This window comes from Stomoxys calcitrans, chromosome 1 (genome assembly GCF_963082655.1).
Source record: "Stomoxys calcitrans chromosome 1, idStoCalc2.1, whole genome shotgun sequence".
Taxonomy (NCBI): Eukaryota; Metazoa; Arthropoda; class Insecta; order Diptera; family Muscidae; genus Stomoxys; species Stomoxys calcitrans.
Window position 1 is genome coordinate 142000566 of NC_081552.1, and position 19117 is coordinate 142019682.

The 19117-nt window shown below is 38.8% G+C and overlaps 1 protein-coding gene across 7 annotated transcripts in view; it reads left to right on the forward strand.

Annotated features, from left to right (window-relative positions):
* LOC106094892 (adenylyl cyclase 78C) overlaps positions 1–19117 on the forward strand; it is a 384230-nt gene that overhangs the window by 220872 nt on the left and 144241 nt on the right. For all 7 annotated transcript variants that reach the window (XM_059361192.1, XM_059361191.1, XM_059361193.1 and 4 more), the window contains 2 exons: positions 2639–2831; positions 18174–18307. In XM_059361192.1, the coding sequence (XP_059217175.1) occupies positions 2639–2831; positions 18174–18307 (327 nt within the window). The remainder of the gene's footprint in view (positions 1–2638; positions 2832–18173; positions 18308–19117) is intronic.

Consider the following 19117-nt stretch of genomic DNA (forward strand, 5'->3'; position numbering starts at 1 on the left):
AGACGGATCACTCTTCACCACGACAACGTGAGCTCTCACACATCTGCTCAAACAACTGCATTTTTGAGCACTCAAAGCATCGATTTGATGAGTCATCCGCCGTATAGTCCTGACTTGGCACCGAATGATTTCTGTTATTCCCGTACGTAAAAAATAAAATGAGAGGTCAACGTTTTTTGACACCTGAAGAAGCGATTGATTGGAGATTGAGTTTTGTATCCCTGACAAATTAATAAGAATCTGCAGGATGACACTTGCTGATACGCGTTCCTCGGTAAGAATAGGAAAGTATCTCTCCGAACCATTTAACACCAAACGAGGTTTCAGAAAAGGAGACAGCCTATCGTGTGGTCACTTTAATTCCTGCTGGAAAAGATTATACAAGATGCAGATGTGAATAGATATGGCACTCTTACCACAAGAGAACACATGCTACTCGCCTATGCCGACGACGTCGATATCATAGGTCGGTCACCGGAAGTAGTAACTGCAGCCTTTGAAAGAATCGAAAGAGAGTCAGTGAAAATGTGTCTGGCAGTAAATGGAGATAAGATGAAATGGATGGTTTCAACACCAAAAAAGCCTTGCACAACCGACCAGATAATGAAAATAGAGAAAGCTGGGAACCACAACTTTGAAAAAGTCAGTAATTTTATCTACCTCGACACCGCCGTAACCGAAACGAATGAGATAAAGCGAAGAATAATTCTGGCAAACAGATGCTACTATTTTGACTAAGTAAGCAGTTTAGCAACAAGGCCACCTCTCGACAGACGAAGATTACACTATACAAGACACTGATACTACCCGTGCTATTATACGGTTCTGAAGCATGGGTACTTGTGAAAGCAGATGAGACAGTGCTTGGAGTATTTGAGAGAAAGATTCTTCGTAAAATATATGGACCAGTTTGGGTTAGTGGAGAATATAGGCGACGTATGAACCACGAGCTGTATGAGCTTTATGACGACGATAGCATATTAACACGCATCAAAATACAACGGCTGCATTGACTAGTTCATGTTGTCAGAATGGATGAAGAAGCTTCAGCAAAGAAGTCTTTTGAAGGCAAACACGGTGGTACACGCAAACCGGGAAGACCAAAAGCCCGATGGAAAGATCAAGTTGTGGGAGACACCTCGAAACTTGGTGTCTACGTGGAACAAATTTTCTGTCATAGCCATTACATTAAAATTTCCATGTTAGATCTACTTAATTCCATTGGAATTTTTGGTGGATTGGAGTAGCCAAACTCTTTGCCACTCCCGAAAATCACATTGCTTTGATCGGGGCCTCCTATTTATAGCCGAGTTCAAACAGCGTGACGCAGTGTGACACCTCTTTGGAGAGTAGTTTTACAAGGCATAGTATCTCACAAATGTTGCCAGCATTAGCCCGTACTTAGCCCTGAAAAATATCAGCATCGTGCTCTACCTGAAATATCTTTAATTTTAGCCCCAATTGCCAATGGTTTAGGGGGAGTTTATAAGTTGGCACGACCCCCAAACATTTGGCCTCAAACTTGGATATCAAATTCGTTTACTACTATCAAATACCTATTGTTTATCGCCATAGTAGGCAATCATGACCGGTTTGAAGGGAGTTTAGAGGCGGACTCTGAAGTAATATCAACATCGTGCTAGAGCACGATTTTGTTTGAGCCCCATAATGTGAAGCATTTTCAAGGAGGCTATCAAGATATTCAGGGCTTGGGGGTCTCGTTCAGATTCATACTAATTAATTTTTTTGTATTGGTTATCTACATTTAAAATCATGGGGTACTAAATTCTTAAAGATTCGCAGGTCCTCCTATGTCTATCCCAATTTGGGGGTAAAATATGTACTCTACTACCAAAGACCTTTCATTTCTGTCCTATTCTATCCTGATCGGCCTTCATATATTATTTCATATTATTCTTAATTCCTTTTTTTGGGTAGTATAGGAGATGGGGGGTGGGGGGATTGCCCTCTGACACGTCCTTTCAGTTGAGTACAATATATTCTCGGTCACCCTACATGACAGTTTGGCGTTGCATTTATTGGGAGGAGAGGGTCGGCCCCCCGACACTAAATGTGACATTTATCTACTAAATTCGTACTCTACTGTTAATTACCTTTTATTTGATACCCTTGTTGTCCCAATCAGTGCACATTTCCGTTCGGGTGGGTTTTGGGATGGGGCGTCCTGCCAGATTATTTGACCTCAAATTTTTTTACCAATTTCGTGTTTTTGAGGTACCATAAGGTGGCATACAAAATTTCGTCTAAATCGGTGCACGCATCTCCGAGATCTGGCGTTTTTGAAAAATGGGGTGTGGGGTAGGGTCCGTAGTACCATAATTTCACCGGGGGCCCAAACTCTACCATCTGTGAAAATTTCATGAAAATCGGTTCAGTCGTTTTTGAGTCTTTACGGAACAGACAAACAGACTAACAAACAAAGCCCAACAATTTCATTTCCATATAATAGATATATATCTGCTAAAAACATACTTAATTTGAAAAGTTTAATAAAAATCAAAGTTTGATTTTGCCCTCGTTGTTAATTGGTCCGAAAATCCAAAGATTATTTGATGCAATTATTGTTGGCGCTCTTGTGCGGTTTAACTGATACATCTTTTTATTCATACATTTACAGAAATCGAATTGTGTTGCATTCCAAATATTTGCTAATTTCATTCTTTACTCGGCCATTAATGTGGCTGGCATGTACACCAAGTATTTGACTGACAGAGGACAACGTCTAGCCTTTATAGAGACGCACAAAGCCATGGAACATAAAAAGGAATCTGAAAAGGAATTACAAAGAACACAAAAGTTGCTGGATTCGAGTAAGTATACAAAATAATATAATGTGATTAGCAAGTTTTACTTTAACTGGCTATAACAGAACATTTTTTCCACTAGCCGAACGTAGAACAGCGTTCCAAGCGCCTCGATCTTCTGCGCTCATTCTATAATCGCTGCCACCAAGTTTCGAGGTGTCTCCCACCATTTGATCTTTCCATTGGAATTTGGTCTTCCAGGTTTGCGTGTACCACCGTATTTGCTTCCAAAGACTTCTCTGCTGGACCGTCTTCATCCAACGCAGCCGTTGTATTTTGATACGTCTAACTATGCTATCATCGTTATACAGCTCATACAGCTCGTGATTCATACGTCGTCTACATTCTTCATTAACTCAAACTGGTCCATATATTCCACGAAGAATCTTTCTCTTAAATATTCCAAGCACTGCCTCACCTGCTTTCACAAGTACCCATGCTTCAGAACCATATAACAGCACGGGTAGTATCAGTGTCTTGTATAGTGTAATCTTCGTCTGTCGAGAGGTGGCCTTGTTTCTAAACTGCTTGCTCAATCCAAAGTAGTATCTGTTTTCCAGTATTTTTCTTCGCTTTATTTCAAAACTGGTTCAATTTTTTTTTGGTTACGGCGGTGCCGAAATAGATAAAGTTAATGAGTATCTCAAAGTTGTTGTTCCCAACTTTCTCCGTTTTGGGAGTTGAAACCATCCATTTCATCTTATCTCCATTTACTGCCAGACTCATTTTCGCCGATTCCCTTTCAATTCTTTCAAAGACTGCAGTTACTACTTCCGGTGACCGACCTATGATGTCGATGTCGTCGGCATAGGCGAGTAGAATGTGTTCTCTTGTGAGTAGAGCGCCATATCTTTTCACATCTGCATCTTGTGTAATCTTATCCAGCAGGATATTAAAGAGATCACACGATAGGCTGACTCCTTGTCTGAAACCTCGTTTGGTGTTAAATGGTTCGGAGAGATTCTTTCCTATTCTTACTGAGGAACGCGTATCAGCAAGTGGCATTCTGCAGAGTCTTATTAATTTTTCAGAGATACCAAACTCAGACATGGCTTGAAATACCTTTGAAGGTAAAGGTGTATCGAAAGCGGCTTTGGAGTCAACAAAGAGATGGTAGGTGTTGATTAGCCCTTCTCGTGTCTTTTTCCGGATTTGGTGCAGTGTAAATATCTGGTCTAGGGTGGATTTACCAGGTCTAAAGCCGCATTAATAGGGCCCAATTATCTCATTGAGTTTAGGTTTAAATCTTTCACACAGTACGCTTGAGAGTATCTTGTATGCGATGGGGAGGAGACTTATTCCTCTGTAGTTGGCACATTTCGTCTTGTCTTATTTCTTGTGTACGGGACGTAGTATGCTGAGGTTACAATCATCGGGTATGCGTTATTCTAGCCAGATGGCGCAAATAAGTTGATGCATACGACTTATCAGCGTATCGCCTCCGGTCTTCAATAGTTCGGCGGGTAACCCGTCGGCTCCTGCTGCCTTGTTGTTCTTTAGTCAAGTCACTGCTACCTGAACCTCATTCTGACTAGGAGGTAAACATTATATACCATCATCATTGATTGGTTCTGCGGTACCCTCTTCGCCGCCAACGTCGGACACTAGCAGTTGGGTAAAATGTTCTTTCCATATCCTCAGCATGTTATGTGTCAAAATTTGAATACATCCTAAAAAATTGATAAAAATAAATTTAAAAAATGTGTGTGGTTCATCTCATCTATTAATTTAAGGACCATATAGCGCACAATTTTTTCTAATTTTCTACTATTTCATAATCTTCTAACGATTTTTAATAACAAAATACCTACAAAATCATATTAAGAATTTTAGGCTTTGCCTAAAATTGGAAAAATTTATATTAATATGGAGCAAGTGCTTAATTGTTGTTAAGACTTCAAAAAGAAAATATGGTATCATTCATAAGTTAAACATTTGTAATTTAATGTCAGCAGGCAGTGTTTGCTGATATCAGCAGAAAAATTTCTCTGGTCTTATTCTTCAATACCGTCTATTCAATATTTGATATCCACACAACGTTTCGTGCTGCGATTTCAGCTAAAAAAATCTACTGTTTTAAATTCAAAAATCTTCCAAAAAATTTTGAAAAAAACTTACTGAAATGAAAAAATAGTTTGCTTTTCATTTTATACTATTATGTATGTTTGCATGTTATGGTCGGTCATGTTTTTTGACTACTTGAGGCATTTTTCACAAAGGGGTTCGAGCTAACGACCATCACAAATTAGATTAGAAGCGAACAAAACCAGTAACCAGTATGGGCGTTAGCAGAGCTATGCAATTGACGAGAGATTTATCGCCACCTTTCGAAATGAATATCGCAAGTCCCTGCAAGACTTTGAACCGGTCACAAACTGGTGATTTCACCGGTTTTCAGTGACCAGTGGCTGGTCCCCTGACTATCCATATTACGGGTGATTTTTTTATGGGCATATCACCTAGGGCCAATAATTTTTAACCGGTCATTTAATCGGTTTAAAACACTGGTCATTTTACTCGTTTGAAAAATCGTTTATTTCATGGGTTTGAAAAATCATCACAAAAAATCATTTATCCGGTTAAAAAAACCCCATTTAGACTAACACATCACTCCACCTGTTTGGACAATTTCTTAACAACTGTTTATTAAGTTAATTTTATTTACATATTCGTTTAGAATTTTTGTTTCATATATAAAGATAAACAATAAATAAAGTCAAGCTAAAAATAGAAATAAAATTATTGATTACATAAAAAAGCAAAACAATTCAGTATTAATTCTACACAAAAAAATGAACAATGAATAAAAATTATTTTTTCATAGAAATGTATCGCTTTTCAAAGCTGTTGCGTTGGGCTTCTATCATTTATGGTCGGTGGAATTGCTTCTAAAAAAAGAGTAAAAAATGAATTAAAATTTGGCGTCATTTAGCGCATGTTATTTGCAATTAGCAAATTATTTACGTTTAGCAAACTATTGACATTTAGCAAATTATTCACATTTAGCAAATATCTGCGCACTTACCTGCTTGTATGTCACTTTCGTTTGGAGCTAGAACACAGGCTGAACAAAATTTTCAAACTGCAACCAAAGCAAAAAAAATGTCAAATTCTCTGCACACTGGTAACGGTTGAAGTTTTTGTTTTATTTGTGTATCTTTTTTTCGAAGCAAAAAAAAAACTCACCCTGATCAACGTCGTTGTTTTTTTTACAATACGATGCGTTTACAACCAGAAAAGTACAAAAAAAAAACGAAAGCGTACTTACGAAAAAACGAACTGTCCCAACATAGAGACATTTATACCGGTTTATTCTCCAAAAAGAAAAATACGCCAAAACAACCACACGATGGACTAAAATGATTGACCGGTAATTTGGGTGAATTTAATAGGGGTGAATTTACCCCAAATATCCTGCAGGGTTCTTCCAACACAATTTGTGATGGCCTTTAGCTCGACTCCCTTTGTATAAAATGCCTAAAGTAATCAAAACACATGACCGGCCTTAATATGCAAACATTATACATAGTACGAGTATAAAATGAAAAGCAAAAAATATGTAATCAAAATTTTGAAATACCCATGGGAAACCCTCTTTCAGCTGCAATCGCAGATTTAATATTAGATCACCTACTTGACGACACCATAGCAGAGCTACACCAACAGGCCATACATATTAAATACAAAGCTAAATATGTGGATGATATTTTACCAATTATCAACAAGGACGATGGGGATAGAATTCTAAATACTCTTAACATATATCATAACAAAATCCCATTCACATTTGAAGTTGAGAAAGAAGAAACAATATCATATTTTGACTTCAAACTCTAAGGATCCAAAGACAATGATTTTTAACTGGTACAGTGAAGAGACCTGACAAACAATTTTATGACAAACAAGTAAAAGCGTGCTAAGTTCGGCCGGGCCGAATCTTATATACCCTCCACCATTGATCGCATTTGTCGAGTTCTTTTCCCGGCATCTCTTCTTAGGCAAAAAATGATATAAGAAAAGATTTGCTCCGCTATTAGAACGATATCAAGATATGGTCCGGTTTGGACCACAATTAAATTATATGTTGGAGACTTGTGTAAAATTTCAGCCAATTCGAATAAGAATTGCGCCCTTTGGGGGCTCAAGAAGTAAAATAGAGAGATCGATTTATATGGGAGCAGTTTTGGGCTATAGACCGATTCTGACCATAATAAACACGTATGTTGATGATCTTGAGAGAGTGCGTCGTACAAAATTTCAGGCAAATCGGATAAAAATTGCGACCTCTAGAGACTCAAGAAGTCAAGTCCCCAGATCTGTTTATATGACAGCTATATCAGGTTATTAACCGATTTGAACCATAGTTGGCACAAATGTTAAAGGTATCATAACAAAATACTATGTGCAAAAATTCATTCAAATCGGATAAGAATTTCGCCTTCTAGAGGCTCAAGAAGTCAAGACCCAAGATCAGTTTATATGGCAGCTATATTAGGTTATGGACCGATTTAAACTATACTTGGCACAGTTGTAGGATATCATAACAAAACACGCCGTGCAAAATTTCATTCCAATTCGATAAGAATTGCGCACTCTAGAGACTCAAGAAGTCAAGACCCAAGATCGGTTTATATGACAGCTATATCAGGTTATGGACCGATTTGAACCATACTCGGCACAGTTGTTGGATGTTATAACAAAACACGTCGTTCAAAATTTCATTCCAATCGGATACGAATTGGGCACTTTAGAGGCTCAAGAAGTCAAGACCCAAGATCGGTTTAAATGGCAGCTATATCAGGTTATGGACCGATTTCAACCATACTCGGCACAGTTGTTGGATGTCATAACAAAACACGTCGTGCAAAATTTCATTCCAATCGGATAAGAATTGCGCACACTAGAGGCTCAAGAAGTCAAGACCCAAGATCGGTTTATATGGCAGCTATATCAGGTTATGGACCGATATGGCCCATTTACAATACCAACCGACCTACACTAATAAGAAGTATTTGTGCAAAATTTCAAGTGGCTAGCTTTACTCCTTCGGAAGTTAGCGTGCTTTCGACAGACAGACGGACGGACGGACGGACAGACGGACGGACATGGCTAGATCGACATAAAATGTCGCGACGATCAAGAATATATATACTTTATGGGGTCTCAGACGAATATTTCGAGTAGTTACAAACAGAATGACGAAATTAGTATACCCCCCATCTTATGGTGGAGGGTATAAAAAGTACCACAATAATAATAAATATTTTGAGAAACAACAGTTTCCCAATTAAAACCATACACTCCATACTTTACGAAATTAAAAGTAAAATAAAACCATTAAGGAAAGGCAAAAGTCGGGCGGAGCCGGCTATATAATACCCTACCCCACAACTCTTAATCTGAGTTTAATTTTGCATACCTACTGAAATATCGAATTAAAGCATGTTGACGATTTTCTTAAAGGTCATATCGGATGAAAGATATACATTGGAGCTATATCTAAATCTGGACCTAAATCTAGAATAAAGTCTCTAACGCAAAATTTTGTTATGATCGGAGCATGGCTTCTTCAGCCTTAAAAGATCATATCGGACGCAAGATTTATATGAGGGCTATATTAAATTTAGATCAATTTTGACGAAATCTTGCACATATACTTGAACGTCAAATAAGACACGTCGCGAAAAATTTTGTAAAGATCGGATGAAAGATATATATGGTTGCTACATCTAAATTTGAACCGATTTTGATGAAATTTCGCACACATACTTGGACGTCAAATAAAACACCCTCCGTGGCCCGGAAAATTTTAATTAAATATGTTTTAGAGGGAATATTTGGCTCAAGCCCGGGCACCTCTAATTTATTTTTCTTAACACAATATAATATATAATAATTTTCTCAAAGGCAAAATTTCAATAAAATATGTTCTAGAGGGAAAAATTTTAATGAAACTAATAATGCGGACGACAGTGCGTTCATATGCAAAGCTTTCAAATGCTACAATATAATAACAGCTCTCCAGAACTTTAAAAAATTTTGAAAAATACTTTGATAACCGTAGAAACACGCAAGATATACTTTGGACTGAATAATTGTATAACATTTAACTAAATAATTGGATGTGGACAATTGTTGCGGCAAAGTCGTTGTTAAATTTATAAAATTTTTGAAATCCAAATCATGCATAAAAATGAAAATCGAACCACAAATGCTTTCGCAAACTACAAAATACGAAGGCAACAAATAAAAATTAAAACTTGTATATCCCCGAAACCAGTGGAGATATTGTACATCTCCAGCAGAGATATACAAGATAGGGATTCTTGAGCACTATCCAGCAAAAAAATATTGGAAAATCGGAACACAAATGGCATCTTGAACAATTTTACGAAATGCTCAGGTGTCTTCACTTAAGGGCCCTGCCAAGAGGCGCCCGGACCACCTAGGCCCTTGAAACACGATCTTGCTAATGCCTTAGCTCTGACCTTTTAAAATTTCAAAATATATTCCTACCCGTTCTCACACAGTAATTTTTTTCGATTTTCTCCAATGTGCGACACCTCATTGTGGAGAAGTTTTTACATGGCTGTCATTCCAAACAGTACAGCACCTCACAAATGTCGCCAGCATTAGGAGGGAATAATCACCGCTGAAAATTTTTTTCTATGGTTCTCGCCAGGATTCGAACTCAGGCGTTCAGCGTCATAGGCGGTCATCCTAATCTCTGCGCTACGGTTGCCTTAACCACGCAGAAGAGTCTATCTTCAACATCTGAGAGACAGTTCTTCATGGTCAACATACGCCTTTGGAATAACCTTCCTTCGAACATTCACCGCATACAAACATTCGCATTTCAGGAAAGTGCTGTTTACTTATTTATTTATTTAATGAATACCTACACAACAAGATTAAATCTTATAGTTATAGTGCAGGCTTATAAGAATAGTCATGTATCCTTCTTAAGAAATAATAAAACAATTTTTAAAGAAATAAAAATTTTCAAATATCATTATAGAAAATAATTAAAATAAACTGTCTGCCGAAAGCACACTAATTTACAAAGGAATAAAGCTAGCCGCTAAATACTTTTTGTTAGTGTAGGTCGGTTGGGATTGTAAATGGGCCAAATCGGTCCATGTTTTGATATTGCTGTCATATAAACCGATCTTGGGTCTTGACTTCTTGAGCCTCTAGAGGGCGCAATTTTTGTCCGATTTGACTAAAATTTAGCACGTATTGTTGTGGTATAACTGTGTTAAGTACGGCGCAAATCGGTACATATCCTGATATAGCTGCCATATAAACCGATCTGGGATCTTGACTTCTTGAGCCTCTAGAGGGCGCAATTCTCATGCGATTTCGAAGAAATTTTGTACAACGGCTTGACCTTGACCTTCAACATACGTCTCTAATATGATCTGAATCGATCAATAGCTTGATAAAGCTCCCATGTAAACCGATCTCCCGATTTTACTTCTTGAGCCCCTACAAGGCGCAATTCTTATCCGAATGAACTGAAATATTACGCAATAGCATATTCTTATTCAATATTCTTTGTTTGCCTAAAAAGATATACTGCGCTTAGAAGTCGACAAATGAGATCCATGGTGGAGGGTATATAAGATTCGGCCCGGCCGAACTTAGCACGCTCTTACTTGTTTCCAATTGACGCCTTGCTGATGTTTTGGATATTGTAAGGAAGAGTATTCCAAAGACGTATGGTACACGTATAAAACTGCCATTCAGATACTAGGCTCCTTTTTCTAAAAGGGACAAGTTTCCTACCCCTTCTAGAACGGGCAAATATTAATCTTCATAGAGGTAATTAGGTGATTGCTTCCAAATGATTTTATGTAAGAATAGTAGAGATCTAGTTCTAAGAAGATTGTCGAAGCTACAGCCATAGAGGGAAGTAGGCAAGTGAAAAACATGTTGAGTCCTTCTTATACCATAGACGTAACTAATAATGCTGTTGAATACTACATTTAATTTTCGTTGGCTTAGTGAATCGCAGTTTGAAAAAAGTTCACACACATAGATCAGACTAGAAATTAGATATGTCTTTGCTAACAGAATTCGTATTTCGAATGGTGTATTAGATTGTGTTGTCCACAGTGCACGCAGCTTTGCATATGTCTGCCTGGCAATAGCAATTATACGATTTGACCAAGTTAAAGAACTGTTAAAAATCACACCTAAATTCTTAGCACTGGACACAATATCAATTTTCTGTGGATTTGTAGTAATATTCAGGTCTTGCAAACTAAATCTTTTATTTTTGTGAATAACAATCACTTTTGATTTCTGGGGCTTCAGAAATAAACCATTTGCTGTAGCCCACTTATAGACATGGGACAGGTCCTCGTTGAGTTTTGTATCGCATTCACTAATATTATTAACAGAGCCGCTAAGGAATAACTGAACGTCATCAGCATACATAAGGATTTGGCTATAGACCAGCTGGGTAGGACGGAAATCGGACGGAAATCATTATTCGATTTAGGGATTGGGATTATCTTTGATCTTTTCCAAATAGTCGAATATGCACTGGTGATTAGAATTGAATTAAAGAGATAAGTAATATTCTTATGAATCTTGGGTCAATGTTATCAAGGCCAACATCATTTGACTTGACTGATGTAAGACAATGTAAAACTTCGTTGTGCGATACACATCTAAACTCAAAACTGCAATCAACATTTGTGCTTTCCGAAAGCCTATTAGTGGCTTGGTAAAAAGTCGAGTCTATAAGGTCTAAGGTCGGAATATTAACAAAAGTTTCATTCAATTCATTTATATCAGTAGGATATGGAGTAGGCTATGTCCCTGTTACGAATAAAATTCCTAATAGTGGAATTAAACCAAGGCTTAGTATGCGATTTCTTTATCTAAGTCCGAAGATTTCCAATAATAATCTTATAATACTTTAGGACTATATCTTGTTGAGTTAGTACCACAAATAAATTAAAATTGATATTAAATTGAAATTGTGTTATCCATAATACAATGCACGATGTTCCACGCAGTGTGGATTATACATTGCCTAAATCGCTTTTTGATAAAAAGATCTACAATATCCCTGGTAATAGAAGTTGGATAGACTTCTATATGGATGGTTCCTAGACTAGACCAAAGCCCATCTGTTTGGGAAGTATTCTAAAGAACTAGGACTGATCCTGTTGAGAAGGTTACCCGACCACTGCAATTAAAGAGATGGATGTTGTTATTGTAGCCGCACTCTGTAAGTATATTGATTTCTCACCTGTTTTCTAAGATCCAGCTCTAACACACTGGATTGACCCATAGTGCTTCTGCAGTCAGATTCGTTGGTTTCGCTGGGCATTAAATAGGTGATTGGTGGCTGGAGTGTAGTGTCACTCAGGTCAGCTATTTGTAATAGTATCGTCTAACTTTAAGCAGAATATTTCTGGCCCTCCTAGGCAGATCTTTCTCGTTATCAGCAATGGGTGGTGGGCGCCTACTAAGGACTATATTCGGTGGGTATAATTGGGTCGCACTAGTTACTGTGTCTTGGTGAACATGCTGTAGACCGGCTTTGAATAAGTCAGTTGAGAGCAGAACTGTGGACTCCGTTCTTAAACATCTAGATATTCTTCTTCTTGCTTCTGGTAGGAGGGCCAACCCGTTGAGTCGGCAATTCGAGTGGTTCTCCCGATGGCAGCCCAGAAGAATCTTCTTAGCCAGAAGTTCACAGTGGTCCTTAACCCTGCGGATCTTAGTCTCCTCGTGTAGATGGTCTGTGTTCGCCATTTAGTGACATCCAAATGACAGTTTGGTAAGTTTCACCTGTATGTTTTGCAATATCATAATATCCCTACGCCCGGGGGGGTTTGTTGGAAAGGTATATGTTAAACAGGATTGGGGAGAGGACACCCCCTTGTGGAACTCCCTGTTTAACTCTACGGCGTTTCGACTTAGTATTTCTAAATTCCACACATAATTGTCGGCCGCACATATAGTTCACAATCCTCATCTTCGTCGAGTTCGAGAGATCAGACTCAATGATGTCATTAAACAAAATGGTATGGTCGACCTTGCCAAATGCTTTTGACAAGTCAGGAGTCATGAGGACAGTACGTTGATGAGGTCTCTTCGCATTCAGACCGCGGATGATATCTGCGAGTGCTGTTGTAGTGCTATGCTTTTTACGGAATCCATGTTGATGATCTGCTGGGATGAGGGATAAGCTCAGACCAGATAGGAGCAGCGCTCCATGGGACAAAAGAGAGAATGGCCTCTATGACTCTCCTTAGTCTGAAAGTTTACCCGGCTTTTGAATAAGGATCACTCGACCTATCTTCCATATGTCTAGGGTGGAGACGGACATATCTAGGATATCCGTCAGATATGGTCAGGTAAAGAAGTAGTGGAATGGCTTCGATGTAATGTCATCTTTTCAGGAAGCCCGGCAGCCATGAAATACAGGCTGTCGCGGATCTCTCATCGAGTTCCAAATTCACCTGTTCTAGGTGCAGGCCACAAAAATATCCCAGGGAATAATAGAGCGGAAGAGACCAGGTACTAGCTTCTACACAGCAACATTTACGCTAAATCTTCAGGATAAGGCCCGATCCGCATTGCTAAATTTAGTTGAAGGGTGTAATTTGATTCTATATACCAAACTTCTGTCTAACCAGCATAATTAAAGCTGAACAAGGATAATCAAGAGACCGGTTTATATGGGAGCTATATCAGCTTATAGGCCGATTTGGACCGCACTTAATACAGTTTTTGAAAATTAAAACAGAACACCGCATGCCAAATTTCAGACAAATTGGCTTGTAAGGGCTGAAAAGTCAAATCGGGGGATCGGTTTATATAGGAGATATATCAGGTAATAGACCGATTGGGACCTTACTTGGCACAATTGTTGGAAATTATAACAGTGAGGTTAGGTTAGGTTTAAGTGGCAGTCTGCCATCAGACTCACTTAGAAGTTTTCGTCCGTTGTGGAACAGAAGAAAGAAGATAGATGCCTTCTAGTTCCTACCGTTGAACCATCCAGATCGCTTTAAAAAACCCAATAACTTGCAAGTGTTCACATCCGCTAAATCAGACAGGTTCTCAAAGGAATGATAACCTAAAATGGATCTCCTTCTGGCTGCTAGTGCGGGAAATACACTCAGAAGGTGTTCTATTGTCTCTTCTTCTTCGATCCTCACATCTTTTGCAAAAGTCGTTGCTGGCAACCTTCAGTCTGTCAGCATGTTTTCCGATTAGACAGTGACCTGTCATGACGGACACAATGACTGAGACGTCTGTTCTAGACAATGACAGCAAAACGGTAGACCTCTTCAAGTTTATCTCAGGCCACATAGCTTTGGAATGCTCACAACCACCACATGCAAAATTTCAGCCAAATCGAATGAAAATTAAGGCTTTCAGGAACTCAAGAAGTCAAATCGGGAGATCGGTTTATATGGGAACTATACCAGGTTATAGACCGATTTGCACCGCACTTAATACAGTTGTTGAAGGTCATAAGAGAACACCATGTTCAAAATTTAGGCCAAATCGGAGGTAAAATTGTGGCTTTCAGGGGCTCAAAAAGTCAAAACAGGAGATCTGTTTATATAGAAGATTTACCAGGTTATAGACCGATTTGGACCGTACTTAACACAGTTGTTGGAAGTTATAACGGAACAGCACATGCAATATTTCATTAAAATCGAATGAAAATTGCGGTTTTTAGGGGCTCAAGGCGTCAAATAGGAAGAACGGTTTTTTTGGTAGCTCCATCAGGTTAAAGACAGATTTGGACCGTACTTGGCGCAGTTGTTGGAAATTATAACAGAACACTATGTGCAAATTTTCAGTCAAATCGGACAAATATTTCGGCTTCCAGGGGCTCCAGAAGTCAAATCGGGAAATCGCTTTATATCCAAGTCTGAACCCATATGGACCATTTGCAATTCCCAATGACCTACATTTCAAGTATCTTTGGAAAATTTCAAGCGGGTAGCTTTACGCGTTCAACCGCTTTCGTGATTTCGACAGACGGACGTACAATATATCCAGGTGTTACAAACGGAATGACTAGCTTAGTATACCCCCATCCTATGGTGGTGGGTATAAAAAGTTTTCACTTAGAACTTGTCTAATTAAGCGGATGTGAACTCGCAAGTTGTTGGGTTTTTTAAGCCGACTGGGTAGTCCAACGATAGAACCTGGAAGTCTTCCTTCTCCTGTTCCATTGGTATCACAATGGACGAAAACGTACTAGTGAGTCTAATGGCAGACTGCCACTTAAAATTAACCTACCCAACTAAATATTGAAGTTAACTCCACCTTAGGAACTAATTTAAGTTGCAGAAACTATTCCTTAATACATGAAACACATAAGTTTCCCTAATTAGCTGTCCAGGCCAAAATTGGACGGTATATTTCTTAGCCTTTTTATTATACCTTCCACCATAGGATGGCAGCATACTAATTTCGTCACTCCGTTTGTAACACCTCGAAAACTACGTAAAAAATATACATTCTTGATCGTCATGACATTTTAAGTCGATCTAGCCATGTCCGTCCGTCTGTCTGTCGAAAGCACGCTAACTTTCGAAGGAGTTAAGCTAGCCGTTGAAATGTTGCACCAATATTTCGTATAAGTGTGGGTCGATTGGGATTGTAAATGGGCCAAATCGGTCCATGTTTTAATATAGCTGCTATATAAACCGATCTACCGATTAGACTTCTTGAGCTTCTTGATTGATTGTTAGATTGTTCTTGAGCTTCTAGAGGGCGCCGTCCTTATCCGATTTCGCTGAAACTATGCACGTGGCGTTTTTTTTATCACTTCCGTGCCGTTTGTGGTCAAAGTCAGTCCATAATCTGATATAGCTGCCATATAAACTGATCTCCCGATTTGACTTCATACGCTTCTACAGAGCTTAATTCGTATCCGATTTGGCTGAAGTTTTGCACGTTGTGTTTTGTTATGACTTTCAATAACTGCGACAGTTATAGTCTAAATCATACCACAACCTGGTACTGCTCCCATAAACCAACCTCCCAATTTGACCTCCTGAGCATCTGGAGGGCGCAATTATTACTTAATTTGTCTAAATTTTGGAGATGGTATTTTTCTTACCGCCAAGGTAAGATGGTGCATATCGGTCTATTACTTGATGTAGCTCTTATATATTTGATTTGAAAAAGTAATTCAAAGAATTTGTCATATGCGATCAATGGTGATCATATGCTGGACAGGGCCCGCTCCGCTGCGCCTTCTTTCACTCTCTTATTCTATCTGAGCCCTATACGGTCACGTCAGTAAGAAAGTCCTGTTTGGGGTGCTGGTACGGCCACAGATATTTCGCGCCAATGTGGATATAATATTGGTGCTCTTCTCCCAAATACCTTTCATTTGAACCGTATATTGCTATTTGAGGGTAAAATGGACCTTTTATTTCTGTCCAATTCTATCCTGATCGGCCTATATATATTATTTCATATTATTCTTAATTTCTTTTTTTTTTGGGTAGGATGGGGAGAGGGGGATTGCCCTGTGACACGTCCTTTCATTTAAGCCGGTTCAGCCATCTTTGAGCCCTTTTTATATAATAGAAGAAGAAACAAGTAAAAGCGTGCTAAGTTCGGCCGGGCCGAATCTTATATACCCTCCACCATGGATCGCATTTGTCGAGTTCTCTTCCCGGCATCTCTTCTTAGGCAAAACAGGATATAAGAAAAGATTTGCACTGCTATTAGAGCGATATCAAGATATGGTCCTGTTTGGACCACAATTAAATTATATGTTTGAGACCTGTGTAAAATGTCAGCCAATTCGAATAAGAATTGCGCTCTTTGTGAGTTCAAAAAGTAAAATAGAGAGATCGATTCTAGAGGCTCAAGAAGTCAAGACCCAAGATCGGTTTATATGACAGCTATATCAGGTTATGGACCGATTTGAACCATACTTAGCACAGTTGTTGGATATCATAACAAAACACGTCGTGCAAAATTTCATTCCAATCGGATAAGAATTGCGCCTTCTAGAGGCTCAAGAAGTCAAGACCCAAGATCGGTTTATATGACAGCTATATCAGGTTATGGACCGATTTTAACCATACTTAACACAGTTGTTGGATATTATAACAAAACGCGTCGTGCAAAATTTCATCCTAATCGGATAAGAATTGCGCACGCTAGAGGCTCAAGAAGTCAAGACCCAAGATCGGTTTATATGGCAGCTATATCAGGTTATGGACCGATTTGTACCATACTTGGCACAGTTGTTGGATATCATAACAAAACACGTCGTGCAAAATTTCATTCCAATCGGATAAGAATTGCGCCTTCTAGAGGCTCAAGAAGTCAAGACCCAAGATCGGTTTATATGGCAGCTATATCAGGTTATGGACCGATTTGAACCATACTTAGCACAGTTGTTGGATATTATAACAAAACACGTCGTGCAAAATTTCATCCCAATCGGATAAGAATTGCGCACGCTAGAGGCTCAAGAAGTCAAGACCCAAGATCGGTTTATATGGCAGCTATATCAAAACATGGACCGATATGGCCCATTTACAATACCAACCGACCTACACTAATAAGAAGTATTAGTGCAAAATTTCAAGCGGGTAGCTTTACTCCTTCGGAAGTTAGCGTGCTTTCGACAGACAGACGGACGGACGGACGGACGGACGGACGGACGGACGGACGGACGGACGGACGGACGGACAGACGGACGGACATGGCTAGATCGACATAAAATTTCACGACGATCAAGAATATATATACTTTATGGGGTCTCAGACGAATATTTCGAGTAGTTACAAACAGAATGACGAAATTAGTATACCCCCCATCTTATGGTGGAGGGTATAAAAAAGAGGCAGAAGATAATAGATATGCGATTGCCAAAGAAAAAAATAATATTTATAAGTACATATTTATGATCTCATGCGAAGAAAACTTAAAGTTCTCTAAATTAGGAACGGTGTTCCCAATTATATGGCCACCACTGCATATGTTCTTAATAGGATCACGTTTCATATTTAATGGTGAAACATAAATATAAAGGTACAAATATGAAGAATCTTTCAATTGTTAAACCAGTTAAAAATTACATTTCTCTCGGAGCAGAGCAGTTTTCAGCCAAAACTAGGGCTTCACTACTGGTTTGGCCTTTTCGAATCGCCTGGATATGACTCATATTATCATTTCTGCAGGTGATTGTGTCGTTAAGTAAAACTATTCTATGTATATGCGTCATTTGCTTAATGGTATTCAAGAGTAAATACGCGCCATGCTCAAGAATGATAAACTATTCCATGCTTTTTTTGCGAAACTAAGAAATTTGTTTCTGGTTTTATTTCACAGTTTTACCGAATATTGTCAACAACCAGATTCGCAGCGAGATGTATAAAGGCACAGATCCAAATGTGGAGACGCAGTTCAACAAGTTGTATGTTTATCCAATGGATAACGTAAGCATCCTATTTGCGGACATCAAGGTAAGCTTGTTCATTTGTGCATCATTGCAGTACACAATTGCTGTGTTTTATTTTAGTACTGGGAACACAAATAGCGAACATCGTGCTTCAGAATTTGACTGTACTGGATGTTGTCATTGCCGTACAATTTTCCTTGCACTGCACTGTATTGTATTAAAATAAAACAGGCCTAATAACAAACAAGTAAAAGCGTGCTAAGTTCGGCCGGGCCGAATCTTATATACCCTCCACCATGGATCGCATTTGTCGAGTTCTTTTCCCGGCATCTCTTCTTAGGCAAAAAAGGATATAAGAAAAGAGTTGATCTGCTATTAAAACGATATCAAGATATGGTCCGGTTCGGACCACAATTAAATTATATGTTGGAGACCTGTGTAAAATTTCAGCCAATTCGTATAAGAATTGCACCCTTTGGGGGCTCAAGAAAATAGAGAGATCGATTTATATGGGAGCTGTATTGGTCTATAGACCGATTCAGATCATAATAAACACGTATGTTGATGGTCATGAGAGGATCCGTCGTACAAAATTTCAGGCATATCGGATGATAATTGCGACCTCTAGGGGTCAAGAAGTCAAGATCCCAGATCATTTTATATGGCAGCTATATCAGGTTATGAACCGATTTGAACCTTATTTGACACAGTTGTTGAAAGTAAAAATAAAATACGTCATGCAAAATTTCAGCCAAATCGGATAGGAATTGCGCCCTCTAAAAGCTCAAGAAGTCAAATCCCCAGATCTGTTTATATGACAGCTATATCAGGTTATGGACCGATTTCAACCATACTTGGCACAGATGTTGGATAT